Source organism: Diabrotica undecimpunctata, chromosome 1, assembly GCF_040954645.1.
Source record: "Diabrotica undecimpunctata isolate CICGRU chromosome 1, icDiaUnde3, whole genome shotgun sequence".
Classification (NCBI taxonomy): Eukaryota; Metazoa; Arthropoda; class Insecta; order Coleoptera; family Chrysomelidae; genus Diabrotica; species Diabrotica undecimpunctata.
Window position 1 is genome coordinate 5970946 of NC_092803.1, and position 27326 is coordinate 5998271.

General features: G+C 33.6%; 1 protein-coding gene across 3 annotated transcripts in view; it reads right to left on the reverse strand.

Annotated features, from left to right (window-relative positions):
* Positions 1–7809: 7809 nt before the first annotated feature.
* LOC140444456 (putative inorganic phosphate cotransporter) overlaps positions 7810–27326 on the reverse strand; it is a 39326-nt gene continuing 19809 nt past the window's right edge. For 2 of the 3 annotated variants that reach the window (XM_072536211.1, XM_072536214.1), the window contains exons 6-9: positions 22945–23077; positions 16141–16385; positions 10728–10854; positions 7810–7918 (exon numbers count right to left, since the gene is read on the reverse strand). In XM_072536211.1, the coding sequence (XP_072392312.1) occupies positions 7881–7918; positions 10728–10854; positions 16141–16385; positions 22945–23077 (543 nt within the window). In that variant the 3' untranslated portion in view covers positions 7810–7880. The remainder of the gene's footprint in view (positions 7919–10727; positions 10855–16140; positions 16386–22944; positions 23078–27326) is intronic. The other variant, XM_072536219.1, reaches the window with a different exon arrangement.

Genomic DNA, 27326 nt, shown 5'->3' on the forward strand with positions numbered 1-27326 from the left:
CAAACGTCAGGATCGTTACTTATTTCAACCCTACGCTGCTTCAAATTCACCATTTTGTTATAACAAAAGTAAGATCCGGTAAAAATAACGAGTTAATATCATTATGAATCAGGATTCGTAAGTACTATCAGTATGTACTAAAAAATTAGTATAGTTAGTAGACCAAAATCGAAAACTTACTTTGACAAACTTAAGAATATGGTTAATGGCGTGAAGAGCAGTCGTCAACCACTAAAAGATTTATGAAAATGCTTGGCAACTAAGCACGTGTTACTGTGCACAAACACGTTATACATTCATTCATTCACTGCTTAGAAGGTACTGAAGTCTAGGTAGTGCTGACACCTACTGATTCAAATCTGTGAGGAGAAATAATGAAGAGGGTGACGTATGTTGGTTGTTAAATTGTTACACATCGGGCCCCACGTTGGGCGCCAATGTGTACCTTTCACCATTCTCCTAAATGTATTTTGATGTCTACTACTAGTCAGCGTCCACAAATTAAGAAATGAACAGGGGCAAATCATTGAGGATAGAATTCAAATTATGAATACGATAGAGAGTTTTTATAGACAACTATACAAAGAACAGCAATGTAACCGGAGTGGATCATTACCAAAGATAATCAATCAGGGATCTGAAATTTTACCGGACGTAACACCCAATGAAGTTCGAAGGTTAGTGCAAGAAATGAAAAACAATAAGTCCCCCGGAGGCGATGAAATAGTGGCAGATGCCTTGAAGGTGGCCGGAAAAAGATTATGGCAGGTCCTTGCCAAACTATTCACTAGATGTTTGCAGGAAGCAATAACACCAACCCAGTGGTATAACGCAGAAATTATCATACTTCATAAAAAGGGGATGCTACCGACCTCAGGAATTACAGGCCCATAAGTCTACTTTCACATATTTATAAACTATTTACAAAAATAATTACGAAACGACTAGAAAATAAATTGGAATTTTATCAGCCCATAGAACAGACGGGTTTTAGAAAAGGCTATGGAACAAACGATCACCTACTGGTAATAAAAAATCTTATAGAAAAATGCACTGAATATAATAAACCACTAGCTTTAATATTTGTCGACTATGAAAAGGCATTCGACACCGTAAATCAACAAAAAATGTTGGAAGCCTTGACAGAATGCCGAATTGACTATCGGTATATAAATATAATTAAACATATATACCAAAACGCAACAGCCAGTGTTAGAGTGGGTGATCGTCAAACCCAGAAATTCCCGATACAACGTGGAGTACGCCAGGGGGACACCATATCGCCGAAACTGTTCACTACGCTTTTGGAATATATATGTAAAAGGGCAAAACTGACCGACAAGGGCATAAACATAAACGGAGAAAAGCTTAGCCATCTAAGGTTTGCAGATGATATTGTACTAATAGCTGATAGGATAGATGAGGCCAAAGAACTTTTAAATCAGCTCTACCTTTCCTCGCTAGAAGGGGGATTGAAAATAAATATATCTAAAACCCAGATGATGACAAATCTTGTAGTCAGCGAAGATATATGCGTAGGAACAAGATCCATAGACCAGGTAATGGCCTATAAATACCTAGGTCATGAGATTCGCATAGGAAAAGATAACCAAACCGTTGAGCTTCTCCGTCGTATAAGACTGACTTGGGTAGCCTTCGGCAAGCTAAACCATATTTTCAAATCGTCTGATATACCAATATGCCTTACAAGAAAAACGTTTAATCAGTGTGTTTTACCAGTGTTAACTTACGGTGCCGAAACGTTGACCATGACAAGGAGAACAGTTCAAAAGATCCGTGTCTGTCAAAGGGCGATGGAGCGTGCTATGTTGGGCGTTTCACTAAAAGACAAGATCCCAAATCGCCAGCTACGATAAAGAACAGGAGTGGCTGATGAAGTGGAGAGAGTAGCAACACTAAAATGGAACTGGGCAGGTCACGTGGCTCGAATGACAGACAATAGATGGACAAAGCGGATACTGAAATGGAGACCAAGAGATGATGCCTACCGAAGTAGAGGTCGTCCACCAACACGTTGGACTGACGATCTAAAACGTTGTCATAGGAATTGGATGCAAGAGGCACAAGATCGAAATAGATGGAAAATTATGAGGGAGATCTATGTCTAGCAGTGTCTATGGCTATGTCTAGTTGGCAATAGTAGTACCATAATATATAAGTATATCGTCGCTTATCTGAAAACACCGCCCAAATCATTTTGACTAGTTTTACATTCGGGAAACTGCATAATTTTATTGTTTTTAAGAATTTGTAAGTAATTTTTATTTAAATATACTCAGCGCAATGGAATATCGCAATGGATAAATCCATATTTGATATTTTAATTAGGTCCATTCCACCGATCCGACCGGAGATGGTTTGACGGCTCATCCACGGAAATCTTTTGTGTAGCAGTTTCCAAAACTACAATTGCCATTTGGATCGCCAACCGAAAGAAGACGGTGCAATAAGAAGAAGAAGATTCAACCGATCAAGGTTGAGAATTTTGACCTAATTTATATTACAGTCTTTGTCATAAATATAATTTTTTAATGTTTTCTCCCCTATACACAATGATTTTGTTACTGGTTTAGCGGTTGTAAACTCCAGCAATGAAATAAAGTCCTTTCAGATCAGAATTTTTAATCCGATGCTGAATAGCGACGCACAATTACCTCGCAATTTAATTCAGCGAAAAATTACCCTCACAAAGAATCCCCCACAAAAAGGCAAACTGCTCCAATTATATTAAAATGGACCCGCAGTAGCTATACATGCAGACAGTATTCAAATTTCAGAAGCTGTTCAACAATAAAGCGATGATATTTCCTCCTTCTTTTCTGCGGCTCTAACCGCAACAATTACGCCCTCATACAGCCACTAAAAATACTAAAATTAGTTTGTGTTTTGCGCCTTTTCACGCCGTACAACGTTTTTTAAATTCGTTCTAAACGCTCCGTTATGAGACAATAGAATAACGAAACGTAGTCGGTTATGTGAAATTACATTTTTTGAAAGTGTGCAAAAAACGTTGTTGAAGAGCTGCGAACGGCGCATTGTTATTAGCTGGATATTTATTTGAAATGTGTAATGAAAGAATCTGCTTTGTGTACCTTTTGTAGAAAAAATATTCATTAACAGTACATGATAATTGTTTCAATAAAAACAATTTTTTTGCTTGTTGTAATTAAGCGATCCTCAGAATTATTAAAAAGCAATTAAAATCCGGTTATGGTAATAACTACGCAGAACCATAAAGCTACAAAATATTTTTTTTATTTATTTAAATTTAAATTTAAAAAAATTGTGCAAATAATATATGTTGCTGCTTAACGATTCGAATGTATAAACCATATGATACTTTCCCTTTAAACTCGGGAAATTTTCTGATGAACTCACTGTGCATAAGTGCTACATTAACATCACCTAGAAGCTACCGCACATTTGGAGCATTCTACCGTCTGTAATGGGAGATCATAGGATGGAATGATTCGATGTGTTCGATGATTATGTGATGGGGTCCGTTATTTTTTGATGGCCCTCTTCCTCTCGTGTCACTAGGTAAAGTTAAAGTAGCTTTAGGCGTATTTGTGAGTGTGTAATACACAATTCTGTCATTATTTTCCTTAAAGCCTAATGTGGTGGGGAAAAAACGCTTACAAACTCTTGAGTAATGTCAGAGCAATCTTTTAGTTTGTGTTGAATAGACAATGATCGCCTTTCTATTTCTTCTTCGTTTAACATCAACCTTATTTCATGACGTCAAAATGCCTACGTTTAGACCACGCCATTTTTTAAAACTTTTCATTTATAAACTTTATTATTTCTGCAGTTATTTTCTCTCTACACTTTTTTTGTATCAGTGTTTTCACGGTATGTTTTTTACTGTTTGATATGTTTTTATTTCTTTATTTTTAGGTTTTTTCCTTTCTTCCAGGCTGGTTTCAAACCTTTTTCTTTTCTTTGTGACAGGGGTTAATTGATTTTCTATGTTGATATTGTCAATATGTTGGTCTGCATTGTCATTACAATACACACTCATTTATTTACTATTTTCACCTGCAGTTGGCAGAAAATCAACACTAGCAGCTGGCACATCTAAATCTTCTTTCAAGATTATATTATCATTGTTTGGTTGGACCACATTTGGAAATGGATTCTCAAATACTTCAGGTACATCTATAACTTGGAGGTTAGTGTGTGATTCTAAATAAACAGATTTACAAACATCAAATTCTTTCAGTAGACGTGATATCAGTACTAGTATCAGTAAACTAGTATATGGTTGTCTATTACCTGTTGAATTATACTGTCAGGTAATCTCACATCTCCAACATTATCTGACAACGTTACAGTGGAACTGGATGGTTAAGATCCTTCATTAGCTTCAAATAAATCACTGGAAGGACATTTTGTAGGTAAAATTAGTTTTAATTTATCATCTTGTTTAACTCTTGTGTCAGTCTTGGTGCTTTTTAGATCCAAGTTTACAATAAGTTCAGAACGAGTTGACACAGTATTAAACTTTGAAGCACTCATGTTCTAAAACAATAATTTAACAAGTAATTTATATACTTTATTAACCACTGCAACAAAACAAGTATTAGCTTATTATAACCTAAACTGAATACAGCAAATTATTAACAAACTCATGCGCCACAAACATAACCTCACAATTTACAGTTTACATAAATTATAATGCAGTACGAACATCAGCTGTTTAAACAACCACTAAACAAGACTGCAGTAAGTCAAGTGTACTAAACATAAACACAGTATGTGCAAAGAAGTTACTGCATTCTTGGTTAGTCTATTGTACTTACGGCAGTCTTGCTTATTATTTTAAAACTTTTGATGCGCACACTGCAAAAATTTCTTTTATATCTCAATCACTAATGGAGATACGGTAATTTGAAGTAGCCCATTGAATTCTGCATGGTAGAAATTGTAGCAAACCATATATAACTCAATATTCAATATTTTTGGACTAACGGTACTTTTCCTTAGCTGGGCAGTGTTGTGTTTATATGGGAATATGTTATGGTAAAAAACTTTACCTTTTAAATTGTTTGTAGAAGTCATATTGACAGAATGGGGAGTGTCTACTTCCCCCATAAAAGTAAGTGTCTATAGTATATATTAATTCGGGCATAATCGAAATATTTTTAAGAAATTGAAATTACATTAAATAACAAATCAAGCATGTTATATTAAGTGTAGCAATTAAGCCACAATTAATTAAAATGAAAATTGTGTTTTAACTAAAATTTGACTTTTCGATTTCCACTTTAAAAATCGTTAACGATTTACGGAGTGTCGTCGTCACTAAATGTTCCAGGTTTCGAGATTGATACACTAGTTCTGAAAGCAATTCAGATGTTTTACGAGCAGGTTGCTGGTCTAACCCTATATCCTTATCCGAGTTTGGAGTCGGTAATGATCGATAAAGCCATCAACCATTCCAAGCGGAGTTAACTGTCGACAATTTTCACAATTTTATTGTGCAATCTTTTTCTAAATGTGCCTATTTTCTATAGATGTTGGCGACTACATTGACCCATCTTATTCTATTTATAGCAGTTCGAAATAGTTCTGTTAATAGTCCATTTCCCAAGATTGGCCAGCCAGCATATACGTCCACGTCCAGGGCCTCTCTTACCCTCAATATTGCCTTATAGAATCAACTGTAGAAGTCATTACTTATTATTACGGATGATGTGGCCGAAGTAACCCAATTTTCTGTTCTTTATGGTGTTAATAATTTCTTTGTCTTTTCTTAGACTCTGGAAAATAATTATGTTACTTATGTGGTGTATATATGAGACCTTCAACATACATCGGTAGCACCATATTTCAAATGCCTCTTCTGTAAAGCTCCAACTTTCTACTCCATAGAGGAAGACACTAAAAAAGTAACATCTAAGAATTCTTATGCGTATATTGATACTTAAAGATAAGTTGCAGAGAATCTTCCTAAGGCTGCTGAAAGAGCTTCTAACTTTTTCAATCTTAGTTTTTATTTTGTAGCTGTGATCCCAAGTATCCTTAATATTGGAACGATAATATATTTTGCCTACCATAGGGTAAGATTTTGGGGGTAAAAGATTGGGGAATAGAAACTATGGGGGTGGAGATAGGGTAAGCAAAATAAACGCTACTTGTGCGAACGGCACTCAGGGTTTGTTAGGAGAGCTGGGGTCGTGGATAAGTGGATGGATAAAAAATATCAAGAGGTTTGGATTGGGGCAACTACAAAAATATGAAACAAACGGTTATGAATCTCTTGGGACAAAATAAAAAGAAACAGGAAACACCTCTAGTAATTTATAAAGAGAGCCACTTTAAGGTGCCTAATTATAACTATTACAACAACTAGTTGTAACTTGAGATATAATTATTAAACATAAAAAACATATCTTTTCCAAATGGAAACTAAAAAAAAAGGTTAGTTAAAAAAAGAATAAACAAAATGTTAAGAAACAAAATTTAACATTTATTTTTGTGTCACCACAAACGGTTACACAATAGACAGTGAAAAAATAATACAACAATAGTCGCAAAATACAAAAATACAAAAAAGACTTACATGTTTCATCTGTTTACAAATTCCAGGAGTTGGAGATACTATTCTAAACTTATAAAATTTACCGCACAGAGATTAACCTTTTTTTTTTTAAATAAAACAAACTAAAATCAAAAATAATAAAACGAGCTGTTGTGAGTTAACATTAAATTAAAAAAAACTGAACAAATAAATTGACAGCTAAGTCAAACCCTAAAATTTTACAATTTATTAAGTATTACAAATCCTTTTTGTTATGAAAGCAAATTCTTATTATTAAAAAAATGTCTGTCTTTACTTTAAAATTTGAAAGTTACCTGGATTTCACTAAAATTACACTTGCGCTGTAAACTGGACTTCTTAAAAACCCAACAATGGCTGGGAATCTCTGACACACGAACAAAAAGGAAAATGGGTCACTGGAACACAAACCGTGGAAACTAAACTGGACTTGGCTTCTTAAAAACAGGAAAAGGTACAACTGGATACAATGGCAAGGAGTCAGCAACACTGTATCGTCTGTGTATCTAATATTGTGTATAAGTTGAACATTTACAGCAATCCCATCTTCTGATTCATTCAAGGACTCTCTAAAGATGTTTTCAGAGTATATGTTGAATAATGCCGGTGACAATATGCAACCCTGTCTTCTTTTTCGACTTTAAAGATCTTGGACACTTTATTCTATAATCGCAATGTTACTCTTTGTTGGAGATATAAGTTTGAGATCAGTCTTATATCCTTACCATCGAGTCCTGATGTTTTTAGGATATCGATTATTTTATATTACGATTAGTTTCCCATGTAAGACTCTTGTTACCTTGTCTTGTCCCATGTTAACCTTCTCGAAATCAATGAAACATGCATACACATCGCAGTTAACATCCCTGGCTCTCTGTATTAGAACAGACAAACTAAAAAGTGCTTCCCTCATTCCTACTCTGAACCTAAGTTGAACTTTACTGAGGTGTTCTAATTTGGTTTGTACACTGTGCAATACATTTGAACAATTATGTATTGATAGTGTATCGATATTCAATACCAAGTCGCAGATCTAATTGGGACTCTACATTTAAACGATAAAAAAAATTCTGGCTGAAAGTCTTGAAGCAAGTCTTCATTATATCATTCTATTAAGTCGATTGGCCTGTCATTTTAAATTGTCAAATTAATACAATTCTGTTTTTTGTTTTATAAAAAATGGGAATTTTAATTTCTTATAATGAAAATGATTCTTAGAAAAAAAAGGTGTTTAAAATATCTTTATTACTGAGTATAATATATTTATTAGTATTCTAAAACGAACATTACAAGTGGTTTAGTAAATACTGCTTACGTTCGAAACAGCATCTGGATCTGAAAAGTAAAAAATACATTATTATTAATGTCCTAATAGAAAAATATGTTATAGTGTTGTATACATTTTTTGAACCAAAATAATCTATCATCAACCAATAGCATTTATTGGTAGGGGATATAAACCAAATTATAAACTATTACAAGGCATACAATAATAACACCATTCCCTTTCTTTAGTCCTGACCCTCCCAAGGCCATTCTGATGTCGTGTATTGTCTGCCAACAAAGATCTCTGCCTCTGGTCCTTCCTGTAATTTCGTCGATCCATCGTGTTGAGGATCTTCTTCTTGACCTTCAGTCTTCTATTTTTCCTTGGATAAAAGTCATTCCATGTTTTCTCTAACTACCCTCATGACATGTCCAAAGAATTTTAATTATTGGAGATGGACTTTTAACTCATTTGAACTTGAAATATTTGTCGTGTTGTCGGACCACGGAATCGGTAACATTCTTCTCCGACAGAACATTTCAGTGATGTCTAATTTTCTTCTTTCTGCTTGTCGTATGGTACACGATTCATATCCGTATGTTAGTACTGGGAATACTAAGCAGTTAATCAACTTCATTTTTAGATAGAATTTTAGATTATATAAAAAACACAGATATAATTCAGAATGTCCAACTTTTGACAAACAGTTCTTCCCTCCTAAACCTATTTCATTAGAGACTATAAAGTATAAACGCATGCCAAAAATAGACCACTTGAGAAAGGTAATCAGCCGAAATAGCTGTAGTGATAAGAGTTTAAAATATATTTTGTGGAAGTTTTGAAAACAAAGTTTTCAGTGTTTTATTGTTACATAAAATGAATTTCCGTCAAGTAACGGCCAAATCCATCAATTATTCATTCATTCGTGAAATTTGAGAGTCCTTCTATATTTTAGCCATCTTTCCTACGGCCACGTTTGTTAGATCACATCTATGTTTTATTTCTTCCTTAAGTAACTCTGTATTTGTAATAAACGATCACAAGCACAAGGCTAATTATATAAGTATGAGCTCACAATCTTAAACCGGTCAATTCCCTTTCCAGCCCTTTCTAGCGCTCTTCTCATATGTTCCCCATATATATATATATATATATATATATATATATATATATATATATTAAACAATTGTGGAGACAATATACATCCTTGTCTGACATCTTGTTCTGGATGGAATTCGTGGCAGTGTTTAGTCATTCTAGCAGTTAGAAGCTGGCAGCCCCGACATCAGAATTGGATGCGAGCGGTCAATTACGTATATGCCTCAAATTACTAGAGTTTCGACACAATCCTTCCCACAGAATTCTGACGACTTCCACGTATATAATTTCATTGGGTGTAGCTCAAACCAGATGTTTATTATTACTAATTGATTTGCTTCCGTAAAAATCTCCAATATATCTCCCCTGTCGTTGCGGTTTTCTGGTCCAAATAGTCCAACTGCAGATGATGTGTTGCTGGTCCCAACTTTGGTGTTGAAGTCATCTATAACAAATGTTAGGTCTTGCTTTTTCACGACTTGGTTAATGCTATGGTATAGTTCTTCTACCTCTTCTGTTTTAAGTGCATACACTTGAATTATATTGATGTCGATTGGTCTTGCTTTCAGTTAAATAAGCATCACTCTTGCTGAGATTGGGATGAGTTCAACAGCTTTTGCCACTTCTTTTCTTAATATAATGCCGACAGCTAACACATGTTTGCAGTTATCTATTCCAAAATAGTGAACGCGGTGTTCCTTTACGCGGTTCCCGAACCTTTACCTTCCTGTGCCATAGTTTTCACGTTCCATGTGTCTATTCTGACGTCTTCTTTGCATTTTAATCTTTTTGTTATACTTGTAACTGTTCTTCCCGGAGGTCCGATTGAGGTGCTTACTCCGGAATTGAATTGAATAGCCATTTCATTCTACTAGAACTTATTCAATTCGGATCTTTATTAAGGTGTCTTGTCTTAATCTTTCTTCCTCATCCCTATGCCGTTGAACGCTTTCACGGTTTTTCCGCCTTTGAAGCCAGTTTCCCAACTCCAGGACAAAGGGGTGCCCCTTTACCCCTTTACTGTTAACAAGCTCCTCCACCCAAAGCTGTTGGCCAGTAAGCAGGGGTTTGCTGCTTATACCGGTAATCGCTCGGTGGAAAGTTGATATATACTAGGTCTCAATAAGATAACGTGAAATGGAATGGGAAAATACATCAACATGAAAGCCGACTTGCTAATATACTCTAGTAAGACGGATGGAGTATTTAATAAAATAACAAAAAACTCTCTCATGAAATAAAGCGAATAATCATTGCAAGGATTAGGACTAAATTAAAAAAGTTAACACTGATTCATTGATATGCACTAAGAGAACAAGCAACTGAAGAATAAAAGGAGTGTAGACATCACACACAACTAAGATTTGTAACATTTAAGTAACCTAAATATTTTCTGCACGTTAAGTCATAGTGTGAAAGGTCTATGACACCAATCTACTGCCTTGAAATCTATAACATAAATTTATACCATATATGAAAATAATAGCTGACAAATGGAAAGTAGGTGCTAATCTATTGTCTATCTATGACATCCTAATATGATCTATTTGTATTAATCATTTAGTTTATTTAATACTCGTTTATAATTATACTTCCAATAAATTTTTATGTAAAAAATTGCCTGTATGAATCATCAAGTAAGCGATGAAGTATGATTAACACAAAATAGTAAAAATTACACAAAATTCTTTAAATGGTTAGATATAATGATACAAATGTATGTAAATGGCCACCATAATGAATGTGATTATTAATTATTTATATTAGTAGCATAAGTACCTATTTTAATCCTTTTTTCGTTCCACGGCTGGACTTCTCCAGATCCAAATATCCAAAATACTACAGCTCCTGATGCATAAACTGCACTTGCCAGATAGAAAACATTCCTCCACTGCTTTGGATTGTACTAAAAAAAGCATTAAAAAATATATTTAAATATATTTAAATTAGAGGTAATAATTTTGAAGATCTAATTAAGGTCATAAAATAGTAGGCTAATAGAAAAGTAGTAACTTTAATAGATAAAGTGAAGACGAATCAAATTAAAAACCACGAGGGATCACAATTACGACAAACCAAGAAAGTCGAGGATAAACTAGTTGAACTGTCAAGTAAAGGAGTATGGTCAAAGCAGTAGAAAATAAAAGTCGAACTAAAAATCCTAAGGTTCATAGCCTCTATATCTAAAACAAAAAGGAACTTTAAGTAATTAAAAATTTGAACAAATAAATAATGATAAACGGATTGCTCGCTCTCTGCGATGTAACTGTCAATAGAAAAAAAGTGGATATAGTTTATTTCAAGAAAAATGGTTGAGTGCTTAATGATTTCAATAAAACCCGACCGCAAGTACCCCAGTTTAGTCAAAATTAGTTGAGCAGGTAAGTATTCAGGTAAAATTGAAGCTACTGTGGAGTGTCGTTATCTTGTTTGTATAATAAATTCCTTGTAATATAAAAACGATTAAAAAATCGTATAAAATTATAAACACGATTAAAATACATTTTATTTCATAAAGTTGTAAACATTTTAACAGTGAGTTTCAGTATCAATGGTTGATCTTTTAATGACCACAATAAATTTGTTGATCGTTAAGTATTTCCTAGAATAATTATACAGTTTCCCCCTATTCTGTATAATTTGTAAAAGTATATAAAACCGATGAGAAATTTTTAAATATACATTTTGTTTCATTTAGTTGAAAGTGTTACAAGTGTTACCAGTGTTATACAGATTTACACCTATAAAACAGCATTATCTGGCGTCCGTGGAAAAACATTGATAGTGCTTCTTCCAGTGTTCCAGCAAAGAAAAAGCATTTAACTGCTGACACTAGAGAAATCGTAAAAACAATATATAGTTCTTTACTTACAAGAGGACTTACTGCTAATACTGCTGCCAGTGAAATATCTGATTTAACGAAAATACCTCTAACCACAGTAAAAATAATTACGTCAAATCCCATTAAGTCAAGAAGGAAGCGTAAGGATGCCGGTTTTACCAAATGTACTGACGAAAATTATAACGACTTAATAAGACGAAAAATTTACACAATGTACGAAGAGCAACGGATACCTACATTAGATGCTTTAAAACAACGGCTTACTAATGATGATACACAAATAAACTGTAGCCGCATTAGTCTTTGAAGGATTTTGTCTAAAATGGGCTTCAGATATCGTACAATTGACAAAAGGCAAGTACTTATGGAGTTCCATCGTTTACAAAAGTGGCGTACTGAATATATAACTTCCATAAGAAAGTACCGTACAGAAGATCGACCAATAATTTATCTGAACGAGACATGGTTTGACACTCATAAAACACCATCCAAAGGATGGTCCGATTCTTCCAACAGGTGTCAAACAAAAGCTCCATCAAACAAAGGGAAAAGAATAACAATTTTGCATGCAGGATCAGAAAATGGTTGGGTCCCAAATGCCTTATGGCTTTCTGCAAAGAACATTAAAGACTCCTGCGTGGACTACCATGAGGATACAATGGCAGAGCTTTTTGAGCAATGGTTTAAGAATTGTCTTATATCTAACCTTCCTTAAAATAGTGTGATAGTAATGGACAATGCAAGTTACCACAGTCGTCAATTACATAAGTCTCCAAGTGCAAATAACACGAAAATTGAAGTTCAAAACTACCTGTTAGAAAACGATATATATTTTAAAGAAAGTTATTTAAAAAATGAACTGTTAGAAGTGTTAAAATCATTTTCTATTAAAAAAGTATATGTTTGTGACGCATTGGCCGAGGACATGAGACATACAGTGTTACGGCTTCCACCCTACTATTGTTTATTTAATCCCATAGAGCATATGTGGCACCAACTAAAGTCAAATGTTTGGTCACAAAATGTTTCTCCGACTTCAACTGGTAGTGTAGTCGAATTAATAAGAAAATGTGTTGATGATATCTCCCCAGAAAGTTGGGAAAATTTAGTACGCCATGTAACGAACGTAGAAAATTCATATGTTACTTTTAATCACATAATTAAACCAATTGTTATTAATCTTGCAGAGGATAGCGACAGCGAAACAGAATTAGGTATTTAGAAATTCATAAATATATTTTGGTTATTTTGGGTATTTTTCTTGTAAATATTAACTTGTATATATTTTTCTATATTTTTTTTCAATTCATCTATTTTTTGTACATTATGTATTCGCTTTTATGTATATACTGTAAATAGAACTATTATTACTGTACATTTCTGAATTTAGATCCATACACTACAATTATTCACGTAGAACAAAAAAACTACTTTCTTCATGTTACAAATTGTTCAATTATCAAGTATATTCACTTGAACAACCTGAAAATACCTCTGTATTATCATTATACCTGAAATAATTTAATAAATTTTTATAATCGTGTATTACACAGCTACCAATAAAATATATTAAATAACAAACTTTCTGAAGTGCGACCCTGTGTACTTCGGTAGTTTATTGAGAGACTCTTGTATACACAATAGGATCAACTCAGGTAACCATTATTCATTCATCCATTTTTCGTGAAACAAACTTTACCTTGACTTAAAATTTATTTATACATAAATAAACCTATTATTAATATACTTAGCAGTTACAAAACGTTTAGTATTATTCAGAAAAAATAATAAGAAAAGAAAATAAACAGAAAAATATTATCACAATGTAATTAACAAGTTAAAATGCTATAACCTTGAATCTTTCGCGCGCTCATGTTCCTTCAAGTCACTATTGTTAGTTATTAACATGATACAATGAATACACAAGGTATGATATTGCGCATGACATTTGACAGCTGGCCCAGGAGTGTGACGTAGTTAAGATCGCCTGAACAACCTCGAACCCATTATTACAGCTTAACGTACACATTAATTTTGAAATTATGGTTAAAAAGTGATCTATTTTTTTTTTAAATGTTTTGTTTTGGTTATAATTGAATAAAAAATATATTTTCAGTAGCGTAAAACCTTTACTTCTCCTAGAGATTCAGGCCAAATATTTATTTTTGTTTTCATACATATACTAATAATATAAGTACTCTTTTTGTATGCAAATCCCTTGAAATTTAAAAATTTTCTGCAGAGGAAATACTGTGAATAGGTAAATAGTAGTAGATTTGCTTATTCTGATTCACTGTCACTCACTTCCAAGCAGTTTTACTAAAATAAAAACAAAATAGAGTACAATAGAGAAAAATCTGTTTTAGAATTCAATATGGTATTTTAGATGAGTTATAATGAAATTTAGTAAAATAAAAATATACACATTACTATAACCTACCGATTATTGTATGCAAAATTTACTTATCAAACAATATAATAATATGAAAATAAGACACAAATTAGTTCAAACGCAAAACACAATAAATATCGACTTCAGACGACTTTACACCGGCAAGACAGAAAGCTTGTATAAATACAAAAGTTCAACAATAATATCGGTTATCAATGGTGACTATTGCAAATTGCAAGTTAAGATAATAAATATATTTTAAAGTAACTCAATACTGACTGAGTCATGTATTTTATAATAGAAAAATAATTTAGATTTATGCTTACATATGTGTCTTTATTCAAATGGTGTTTAGTTACTATTTATTTATACTGTATAGTATTTTTTTGTAAAACTGAAAGTTTTTATTTGCCATTGTATATCTGGTTTTGTACCTTTTTCAAAGTACGCTGTGCAATTGCTTGTTGCAATAGTGACAATGAAGATAGATCTTTAGGTTTCCTAAAGATAGTGTGACCAGAAAACTGTGGATTATATCTTGTTGTAGAAAGGATAATTTTAATTGGAATACTGCAAGAATTTGTTACACACATTTTAAAACTGACGATTACCAAAGAAATCTACAACAGGAACTTGTAAATTACGTTTCTAAAAAGGGTCTAAAACTCAAACCTGAGGCAGTACCTAGTCTTTATTTGTATAAAACAAAATCGGCTACCCTTTTAACCAACCAAAAGAAACGCGTACAAGGAGGCGAACACAGAGAGTCCAAAAAGTATGTTGAGCAGCTTCTTACTACTTCTAGGTCAACGACGTAAGTCTAAATCTTTATTTTTATTAATTATTAGTCATGAAACCTTAAATGGTTTTTTCATATCGATTTGTTAAGTAAGAAACTAGCCTCAGCCTGCTATGCAATTTGCAATAAGAACTGTTTCGGAGGAAATCAATGTAGCATCTTCCAAAATAACTTATTTTTCTTTGTTAAATCATGTTATCATTATTAAAATATACAATGTTATCATTATTATAAACAATACCAAGATAATTTTAGGTGTGAATATTACAAAAATGTCATTTTAAATGTTGTGCAATATTGTGTGCCCTCACTACACTCATATTCGATGGCCAGCTAGCTCATTCGATATAAATAAAGTTGACTTTGTCATTATTTATTTTGATTTTGTGTTTAGTTCAGTAGGTATATATATACATACAAATTTTGTGTACCTCCATTACCACTTTTCTGTATCTTTTTAAACATCTGAAATATCGAACTCTGGAGTATAAGTTAATTAACCTGTACCTACGTGTAATAAAAGATAATTAAAACTTGTCTTATAAAGGATATCTATGTTTTATAAAGGATAAATATTATAATAACATAATTTTATCAGCTTTTTATAATTACTGTAATTAAATTAGCCAAATTATATAAAAAAAAACGTAAAATTAAAAGTCTTTCCAATACAACTACATTCAAATGTTGCGGGAATAAGCGTTCTTGACTACGTCATGCGCGAAAGCGAACCGATTTTGGAACATTATGTATCATACCTTGTGTATTCATTGTACCATGAGTTATTAATATTCAGTGGGTTTTCAGCTGGGATACTGTGACCACGTTCAAATTAGAAATCTAAAGCTAAATTTTTGTGTAAAACTTATTATATTTAGATGGATTTCGTTCTTAGTACATCAAAAAAGTTAATCTATTAGACAATAATAAAAAACTGTTTTAAGATGGTATAACCAGAAGGAATCTGACTTGTCTGATATAGAAAATGGATATGATATCGAAGAAGAACATGGATATCGACCTTCAAGTGAGAGTGATGATAATGAACAATCTTTTTCTAATGATGAAAATATTCATGAAAAATTAAACCAGGAGAAAGAGGATTGAAAAAAAGTACTATTATAGGAAAGATCGACAAAAGTAAATAATTACCACTTACCAGATCTTTTACCATAACGTCGACTATCAATGGAGCCAGGATACCAAAAATATTCGAACATCCATTCATGATTCCATACAAGACTCCCGCGAAGTTCGGAGATAGATCAACGTTGTTGATGAACGTTCCACAAAAAGTAGCACCGTTTGCACCAACTGCTATTATTAATAAGATAACTGCTGCGACGGCGCTATCTTTTGAACAATAACCCAAAAATAATAAAGCAAATGCCGGAATTAACATACCTGAAAGCATGAAATATATTTGTATTTATTTAACAGATTTACTTATTAACTGGATCAATAAATTCTTTACATCTGCTCCAAAATATGCATCAAAATTGCTATCTTAATAAAGGAAGACTACACAACTTTACCTACGCAGATACAATAGTCCTTTAATTTTACTTTGCAAATTAAGGTAGCTCATATCTGCATTGATTTCTCATTATATATTCCAAGTACTACAGCTTACGACCCTTCACGATGTTGACCAAATCCGCGCTTGTGTTCATCCTCCGTAGTACTTCTTCATTGGTGACTTTGTCTATCCATGGTATCTTCGGGATCCTTCTGTATAACCATAACTCAAAAACCTGAAGTTTTGATCGAGTTTCCACCTTCAATGTATTTTGCCATTATTAAATAGCAAAATAAAAAATAAGAATATGTACCTAAATATTGCGACATGGAAGTGTTCGAGGAGTATACGAGGAGGGAGCATTAATTAACCTAATAGAAGAACTAAAAAAATATAAAATACACATCTTAGCAATACAGGAAACACATTTAACTGGAAACAACGTCGAAAAGATTGGCCCATACACGTTTTATACAAGTGGAGGCAATAATAGGAACTTTGGAGTGGGTTTTCTGGTACATGAAGACGTGGAGTAGGTAAAACGATTCGTAGTAAAATCTGACAGAATGTGTGCAATTAGAATTAAAGGAAAACAGAACATGATATCGTTGATAAATATACATGCTCCAACAGAAGAAAAAGAAGAAGAAGTGAAAGATGAATTCTATGAAGAATTAGAGTCATTGTGTGAAGAAATGCCCAGACAAGACACTAAAATTATTATAGGCGACGCCAATGCAAAGGTCAGAAGAGAAGATATATATAAAAACATAACAGGGGGTGAAAGTAAACATTTGAATACAAATGATAATGGACAGAGATTAATCACATTCGCAATTGAACACAGGATGAAGATAATGAGTACCCATTTTAGGAGAAAAAATATATATAAAGGAACGTGAAAAATTCCGGGGTCAAATGGAACTAATCAAATAGACCACATCTTAATACAAGAGAAGTTTGCGAATTTAATAACAAATGTGAAAATGTGCAGAGGGGCTGACGTAGACTCAGATCATTTTTTGGTTAGAATTAATATGAGAGAAGCAATAATTAAAAAGCATAAACGGAAAAAGAAAGTGCAACGTAAATTTAACTTTGAAAAACTGCGTAAATTTGAGGTATCGCAGGACTATCAAAAGGATATACAAGAAACCTACGCTAAACAATATAGTACTACTGTGAGTAACATACCACAAAAGTTCTTGAAAATGACAAACACTATAAAGGAAGCTACGTCGAAGAACATACCAAGAGCAAAAAGATTTAGAAAAAACCACTGGTTCAATGACGAATGCAGAACAGAGTTAAAAAAAGATCAGATTTGAGATTAAAAAGTTTACGTTCGCAAAAACAAGACGACCTAGAAATGTATGCCGTACAACGAAAAAAAGTAAAGAGAATCCTAAGGGAGCGGAAACGAAAGTATATGGAGAATAAAATTAAGCGCATTGAAGAAAATTACAAGAAAAATGAAATAAAAAATTTTTATAAAGAAGTAAAATACATTAAAACTGGGTACCAGGGAAGAACGATGAATGTAAAAGATAAGCAAGGAAACCTGATAGTTGATGAAGACCAAATATGTGAAAGGTGGAAAGAATATTTCGAAGAGATACTAAATGACGAAGTGACTACTGAAGAAAATTGTTATGTTCCTAGACCCCAAATAGTAATAAAAGAAATACCAAAGCCCACAAGAGAAGAAATTGAAGAAATAATAAAAGATATCAAAAACCAAAAAAGTCCCGGGGAGAGCGGCATTGTGGCAGAGAACATAAAATATGGAGGAGAGGTCTTAATAAACAAACTTGGTGAGCTAATACTAGAAGTATGGGATGCCGAAGAAATGCCTCAAGAATGGAATAAGTCGATTATAATTCCTATACACAAAAAGGGAGATAGAACTGAATGCACAAACTATACAGGAATATCCTTATTAGAAGTAATGTATAAAGTACTCGCCATACTAATTAAAAAACGATTAGAAATATATATAGAGAAGAATCTAGGAGAATAACAGGGAGAATTTCGGAAAGGAAGATCAACAACCGATCAAATTTTTATGCTAAAACAAATCCTGACCAATTGCTATGAATACAACATTTCAGCACAAGTACTTTTCATTGATTACAAAGCTGCCTACGATACAATAAACAGAAACAAGTTAATAGAAACACTAAAAGAATTCCAAGTGCCAGAAAAAATAATAAGATTGGTAAAAATGACAATTAGACAAACCATTTGTGCTGTGAGATGCAACGGTACAGTCTCAGAAGAATTCGAAGTAAAAAAAGGTGTTCGCCAAGGAGACCCGTTGTCTACATTGCTATTCAATATAGTTCTAGAAAAAATTGTAAGGATTAGTGGGATAAATAGGTCCGGTACTATTTTATACAAGGAGCACCAATGCTTAGCATACGCTGATGATGTGGTTCTCATTGCAAGAAATGGAAAAGAACTATCAAATATAACAAAAAGACTGATCCGGGAAAGCTTTAAAATGGGACTGAAAGTTAATATTAATAAATCGAAGTACATGGAGATCTCGAGCAAAAAAGGAATAAGCACCAGGGGATCCTTTAAATTGGAGGTGGAGAATGGATCAGTTGTAGAATTCGAGAAGGTGGATGAATATATGTACTTAGGTACTCTTATTGATCAGACATGTAAAGAAGAAACTGAAATCAACCTGAGACTGACCAAGAGCAACAGGTGTGCTGGAGCCATGAGCAAAATAATGAAGGCCAAAGATATATCTCGTAATACAAAAATAAGAGTATACAAAACTATAATTAGACCCACAATGCTATACGCTGCCGAGACATGGACTATGAACAAAACCGTACAGAACACATTGGAAGCATGGGAAAGAAAGATATATTTAGGGATTCTACAGTATTCACTGCCTTCCCTCGCTCAACTGTTTCCATCTCTCTCTGTTGTTCCATTCTCCATCGTTTAGTCCTCTCTTACTCATGACGTCGTCTACTTCGTTCCTCCAGGATTTTCGGGGTCGTCCTCTTTTCCTCCTTCCTATGGGGCTCCATTCGGTTATTCTTTTTATCCATCTGCTGTCGCTAGCTCTTCTTACATGTCCATACCACTTTAGTCTTTTTTGTTCTATATATGTTAGTATGGTTAGTAGGAAAGAAAGATACTTCGCAGAATATTTGGTGGAAAAGTAGTAGAAGGAGAATTGAGAAGACGAACTAATGCAAAAGTGTATCAGTTGTATGCTAACCCTACAATAACAAATGTGGTGAAAAAACGTAGACTAGAATGGCTCGGCCATCTAGAAAGAATGCAAGGTAATAGACTAGTCAAGAATATTGCTTGGAGAGTACCTGAGGGCAAAAAAAGAGAGGAAAACCAAGAAAGAAATGGAGAGATGGAAGATGTCAGAGAGATGGGATTCAGAGATTGGAAGCTGTTAGCTAAGAATAGAAAACGATGGAAATTATCCATCCAGCAATGGGCCTAAAAGGCCTATTAACGCTGTACATACATACATACTACAGCTTACAACCGTTCACGATGTTGACCAAATCCGATGTTGTGTTCATCCTCCGTAGTACTTCTTCATTGGTGACTTTGTCTATCCATGGTATCTTCGGGATCCTTCTGTATAACCATAGCTCAAAAACCTGAAGTTTTGATCGAGTTTCCACCTTCAATGTATTTTGCCTTTCCGATGCGACATTTAATCTCTTGGGTATTGTCCCACGACTCATTGATTATAGTTCCCAAGTAGTTTTACTGTGAGATACGATCAATTCTCATTTGGTTCACATACAGACTTGCTGCAGTTATGTTTTCCTTGCTTATGCCCATTATTTTGGTTTTGCTGGTGTTTATATCTAGTCTATATGGTATACTTGTTTGTGTTATTTTCTTCAATAAGTTTTGTAGCACTTCTATGGTATTATAAAAAACTATTAACTCATCTGCATAACGCAGGTTATTGAGCGGGACTTTATTTAATAAGATACTTTCATCAATATATTTTAGAGCCTGATCTGTATATTCCCCATCCAATTGGAGCACCGCTGATTGATTCCAATACAGATTAGCTATTATTTTTAGGCCTCTTCCGTCAACTCTTGTCCTCTTCAGCACTTCCATCATTTGTTCATGCCTGATTCTATCGAAAGCCTTCTTGTAGTCAATCAAGAATGCAAAAAAATCACAGATGACATCTCTACATTTCTGAAGCAATACCTGCATGCTAAATAAAGCTTCCCTCGTACCAACGACGTTCACAAATCCAAATTAATTCCGGTAAATTTTTTTGTGGATGACTTTTAAAAACAGCTTGAGCAGATAGCTCATTAGGCTTATGGTCCTATAGTCTTTACAAACTTTTGCTCCTGTTTTTTGGCAGTGGTACGAACTCCGCTTTGAGCCACTTTATTTCATTAAATATTTCTGTTATTATTTTTATTTGTTCTGCATCTGAGAGCTTCAGCAGTTCTGCAGGAATTTTATCAAGTCCCGGTGCCTTTCCATCCTTCATTTGTTTGACGGCTGCCGTTATTTTTTCTGATAGGATTTCCAGACCTGTATTTTCTTTAATGGTGAGTTCTTGTATTGTTCTAAGGTCGTGGAAAAGTTTTTCCAAGTATTGTTCCCATACTTTCTTTATATCTTCTTTGGTTATGACAAGATTGCCTTGATCATCTGTTATTTTTCCGGTGTTGTCTTTTCTGAACTTTCCAGCTATTTCCTTCACCTTTCGATAGACATTCAAGTTATCGTATCGACTCTGATACTCCTCTATTTATTGACATTGCTCTGTTTTTTGTTTCCCTTTGGCTTCTCTTATCTTTATTCTGAGGATGATATGTATTCTCTTATATTCTTGGAAATTTTTTTTGTTTTTTTTTCTGATCCATAAGTTCAAGTATTTCATCGGTCATCCATGATTTAAATTACTCTGTATCATTCTTCAGGTGTTGTTCTTTTATTTCTCTTACTGTTTGTTGTATGATGGTCAGACTTTCCTCTATAGTTCTTGAATTTTATTTCTGCATTTTAGCACCTTTGTACTGAGGTTTCCACTCACCTTTAGTCGAACATTAGGATATTTTAGTTTTCTAACATCATACTTCTTCATCGACTTACTTGTAAGCTTCTTCATTTTGACTTTAAAATTATTTGCAACTGGAACATGATCAGAATTGATGTTTGCTTCCGTGTATGTTTCGATAGACGTACAGCTGTTCCTATACCTCTTATTTACTAGCACGAAATCAATCTGATTTCTTATAATCCTTCCCACAGAATCCCCCAGAATCCTGTGAAGATTTCCAGGTGTACAATTTCCTTTGGTATAACAACTCGTTATGTAGGGTAAAGTATTTGGCAGGAGAGGACCAGGACGCCGTTGTATCTCTTGGTTAAAAAACCTTCAACAATGGTTTAGGATGACCTCCGCGGAACTGTTTCGCATAGCAGTCAACAAAACCATGATAGTCTTGATGATCGTCAACATCCGGACCGAATAAGGCACTGAAGAAGAAGACAATTTCCTTTAATTTTCATTTCATTTTCCTTTAATTTCATTTTGCTTAGGTCCGAACTACAACGGATAATTTAGTTAAAATATTGAAAGACTCAACTATAACAATCACAAGGAATACTTAGCCTACATTGGCCAATCCCTATTTTTTTTTATTACTACACACGCAGTTGATACGTGGAAAAATCGATAGAAGTAAAATGATCGATAGAAGCCTTTGAAACGTATACCAATAAAAAACTTGCCTTTGCGTGTCCTGCACAGAATATAAACCCAACCTGTCTATTCTGGATATAACTGAGAGGCTATTAAAAAAAGTAAAATTAAATTACTTTGGTTTTATAATCAGAAGAAGAAGGATATCGAACTATTAGTAGTAAAAGGAACGAAGATCGAAGAGGAAGCTCTCCAATACGATGGGTAGACCAAACGATCACTCTAGTGGAAAAATTCCTACATAAAGTCGTTTATATCGCACAGGATCACAGTCAATAAGGACAGCCAAGCTAACAATACTAAGAGTCTCACCACACTCTAACAAGGGCTTAAGAAATAAGGGGGATATTACGAAAGTGATATGATAAGATTCAATAACCAAACAGCTCTAATAATGGATAGTATAAAAGAACTACAAGAGATACTGAATACCGTTAATAGAGTAGGTGGGAAGTACGAACTTTGGATTGATATAACTATCAAAAAAGATGTTAAAAGTACAGCAGAACATAACTGAAATAAAAGAACAAAAATCGTTTATAAAGTTCTATGACTCAACTGTCAAAGCATTTAGTTGTGTCCCTCGGTTTTTAAAATATGAGAGCAGCAAAATGAAGAATCTAACAATTAAGACACTGTGTTGAAAATTAAAAATAATAAAAATTATGATTTTTCAAGGAAAATCATCTGATAAGTAAAAAACTTACCAATTGCGGTCATCATTTTTCTAGCAATCGCTATCGAAACAAAACCTCTGATGATCATCTTATCTGAAATAACACTAAGCACCAATCCTGTCAGCCATTGTAATATATATGGAAGAGCCGACAAAACGCCATTCTAAAAGAGGCATAATTTAAACAAAAGTCAATTAGGTACATAATATTGTTATGAAGCTATTTTTTTGTGGCATTTTAAAGTAGTTACAATTTTAATGGCTATAAGCCACAATTGAAAGTTAATATAAGTTTATTGACACTTCAATCGCCACTTCGGAAATCGTTCCCAAAATACAAACATTAACGAATGTTTGTATTGATCAATACCAAGATATACCAAAATTAATGGTGGTGTACCAATTGTCGGACGCATACATTTCTCTTAGATCCGTATAAAGATGTTGACAAGCCCGTTCCACCACTGCCTTGCTACTACTGTACTAGTTGCTCACTAGTGTCTAGATAGTATGAACCACCCACTTGGTTTTTGCCAACGTATACTTCCATGGTACTAGTATAAAATAACTTCGCATCAGACAGTGCAAATATTTTTATACTGTATCTATTGGGTTTGCTTGGTATGTACTGGAGGAACGAGCACCGTCCTCTAAAAGCCCATAACTTTTCTTCCACGGTTACGTATTGCGAATGATAGAAACATTTTGTCTGATTTTCGTCCACTTGGTAATAAGATATCTTATTGGCGCTAATTTATCCAAACTAACTCTATCATGCTTTTATTAATATCATCAGTTCTCATGTACCTTAGTAAATTTATGAATCTCATGATGTTCATTGCCGGTCGGAAAACCTCTAAACCAGTGCCGTCCGTTTTCCACAAGTCTGTTGTATTAAGGTGACTTGCCTTTCTTACACCTACAAGATATAAGAGACCTAAAAGGGCACGAATTTCATCAATGTTTGTTGGGTATAAAATATCTCGATCGCGACTGAACTGCGGCTTTTCTGGTTCTATTTTTGTATTGGTCCCATTAACAATTATTTGCAACATATCAGTATCAAATAGATTGTTCCAGATATCTAAAATATCGATTTTCTGTCTACATTATTTTAAACACGAAAGCTGCAGAACAATATTTTCACTTCGAGTTCTGACATTCTTAGGGGCAATATGCGTAGCCCATTTTGTTTTATTATCTTTGCCCAAAAAATATAGACCAATGACGAAATCTGTCTCATCATCTATCGCTTTCCTTCAAGTTTTCTTCTACATGATCTTTTTCTCCCGATTTCTCTTTAGCATCATACTAATCATGCGTCGAAACTTCTTCAAAAAGTGCTAACAAACTGTTTTGCTCTTTTTCATAATCCATAATGTCTCAAAAATATAGCTACAAAATTCTATTACTTCTCTAGACGCACACGGTTCATTGCACCGGTTTTACAAATTACAGTGTGAGTATCAACGGGCGTAGGAAATTTCGACACTAAGCAGGTAGCGACTAAAATTTAATGGCAATTTTCGACACCAGCCCCAATTCCCGTTTTTATCTTACAGGTATATTCGACACCAAATAAATATAGCTGCAACATAAATAAAATACCATAATTAATTTATTTATTTATTTTAATAAAAGTAATGTGCATTTTATTTCTTTATAACTGTAATAATATCTAAATATAATATTAATTTTTGTACATTTTACCGTTAATATACTTGTATACAATGATTTATTTGCTATTATAGGAATGATAAGATACAGCTTTTATAAAATCTAACCTACGTATTTGTTGGGATCGTAGTTTATCCATCATTTTCAATACCATAATTAATTAATTTATTTATTTTAATAAAAGTAATGTGCATTTTATTTCTTTATAACTGTAATAATATCTAAATATAATACAACTAGTACCTAATTTTTGTACATTTTACCGTTAACATACTTGTATACAATGATTTATTTGCTATTATAGGAATGATAAGATACAGCTTTTATAAAATCTAACCTACGTATTTGTTGGGATCGTAGTTTATCCATCATTTTCTCCAAAAATGCCAATTTAGCCTTAACAGTAGTATCTTTGATTTTTGCTAGTATATGTAAACTATTTATTTTGACATAAGTGTCTACTTGAAATTCTTTTAACTTTTCAATAAAAATAAAAATATAAATTTTTGTATGTCATTGACAATTTGTCCTTTAACAAACAGTATGCTAAAGGAACATAATGTCCATTTTCCAAGCCATGTATAGAATATAATTGTAGAAAATATTTGGTACTGTATGAAAATGTACCATCCATATACAAAGTTTTTAATTTACACAACAAACGAATATTTGTCTCGCATGAAAATACAATTACATTTAATTCAGGATGATTTAAAAACAAAAAACTTTCATTGCGACAGGTTTTAGGAGAATAATTACGAACCGCGTTATGGACTTCTGATATGCTTCTTGGTAACGGACCTGGTAACAGTTTACGACGACAGTTGTAAATGTTCTTTCTTATGCTAGCTATGTCAGGAACGGTCAGCAAATTGGCATCACACTCAGCAACAGCAGTTCTTGTAATTTTGGCAGACTTTTCCGATATGTCCTCTTGGGCTTTTCTTTTACATGCATTGGTTACCATCTTTACTTCAAACTTTTTTGGATCGGCTTCATGATTATGTACCAAATCACTTGTTGTGATGGTGAGGTCCTCACAGCCTATTGTAAACACTTTTGCGGAACACTTAGTGTTTCTTTGGATGCAGCGCCAAAATATCTCGCCGCTTTTTAACACTTTCTGTTTCGAGAACGAATGATGCTCCACCACTAATAAATCTCGACCACGGGAACTTTTTATCAAACTCATTTTTTAAATATCCGTATACGTGCACAAGTCAACGTCAAACAAGAAATAAATTACAACTGAAATAATTTAGTCACAAGTACACAAGTACCACGCCCCCCGCCGTGACAATAAATATTGGGAAAACCCGCTTGTCCTGCTTGGGTGCAAATGTCCATCTGCGCTAATTACCTACCTACCTGCTTTACGCCGCGGTGTCGAAATTTCCTATAATAAAATTTGACCCTTCGATTACCCCAGGTACAAAGACAATTTGGTGTCGAAAGTTCGCCCGCCGGTATCAACAATGCAATGATACACTGTCGATAAATGTACCTGTCAAAAGAAGGTACAGAGCCGAATACAGACGAAAGCTTTCGATTGGCTTTAGAATTGACCGTCATTGACTCACACAGGTCTTCTAGACAAGCTGCATCTACTGAAAGGTTAAGTCATACCTTTGATGGTTGTTAAAATTAGAAAAATTAGTTCACTTACTATAAAAAAAATAGTGCTATAAGTTTTGTATAATTTGACCATATAATAAATAAATACGTCTCCTAACTTTAGAGATTTTTATTGTGGACTATGTGAAACATTAACCATCTTCTTTTGCTTCTTAGGTAGTCCTTATGAAAACGTCCGGCCGTCTTCGAAGAACGCCCGTTCTATTACCACCGATAGTTCACCTAGTACTTCCCCTTAGCGATGGGAAGATTTCCTCCAGAGGTATGCTCGACCTCCGGAAGCCTTCGACGATAGAAGGGTTTCGGGAGTATCTGGAATTTCTATGTAAGTTTTATTTCGTTACTTTTTGTTAAGTAGATTTTTTTAAGTATTTCTGTTACTGATTTTCATTTAACATGTAAATCAAAAACTAAAAGAAAAGGTAAAGTTGATGGAAATATGTAATTTTAGCTGACCTTTAGCTAACTTGAAAGTTACTACTTTAATACTATTTACTTATTGGATTTTTAAGTCGGACCATTTTACGATAACTTCTTATTTCAATCTGCTGATTTAACTTCTTCATTTCTTAATCATATATTGTTTTCCAGGTTTCCTGGCATTATTTCTATTTGACGTTTCGTCTCCGACTGTTCAGTCACTTATGTTCAGTCAAACGAGTATTTATACTATAAAATCCACAAGGAAAATAATTCCTGTAGCTGGCTGTATACCACGTATAACAAAAGAGGTTAGTCTTTGTATGTGGGTATATTTTATTTTATAAAAACCCTTAAAAGGGCAACATTACAAGCACGAACGTTTTCGGAACAACTGTTCCATCATCAGGTTAAAATGCAGGTTAACATGCCTGAGCCACCAAAATATTTGGGTAAAAACCCTTTAAATTGAAAAATGTTACCGAAGAATGTACATGATGTTTATAATATTATATGATGTTTAATATTTTAATTAGATTTTACTTCAGGTAACATACACCCATGCTTAAGTGAGTTCCAGTGTCCGGAGAGTAAACCTCTTCAAACGGACAACGGTTGGCAACTATTTATACTATGTTTTGCTTCAATTCTTTGTTTGATCTTCGATTTCCTCGTTTTGTC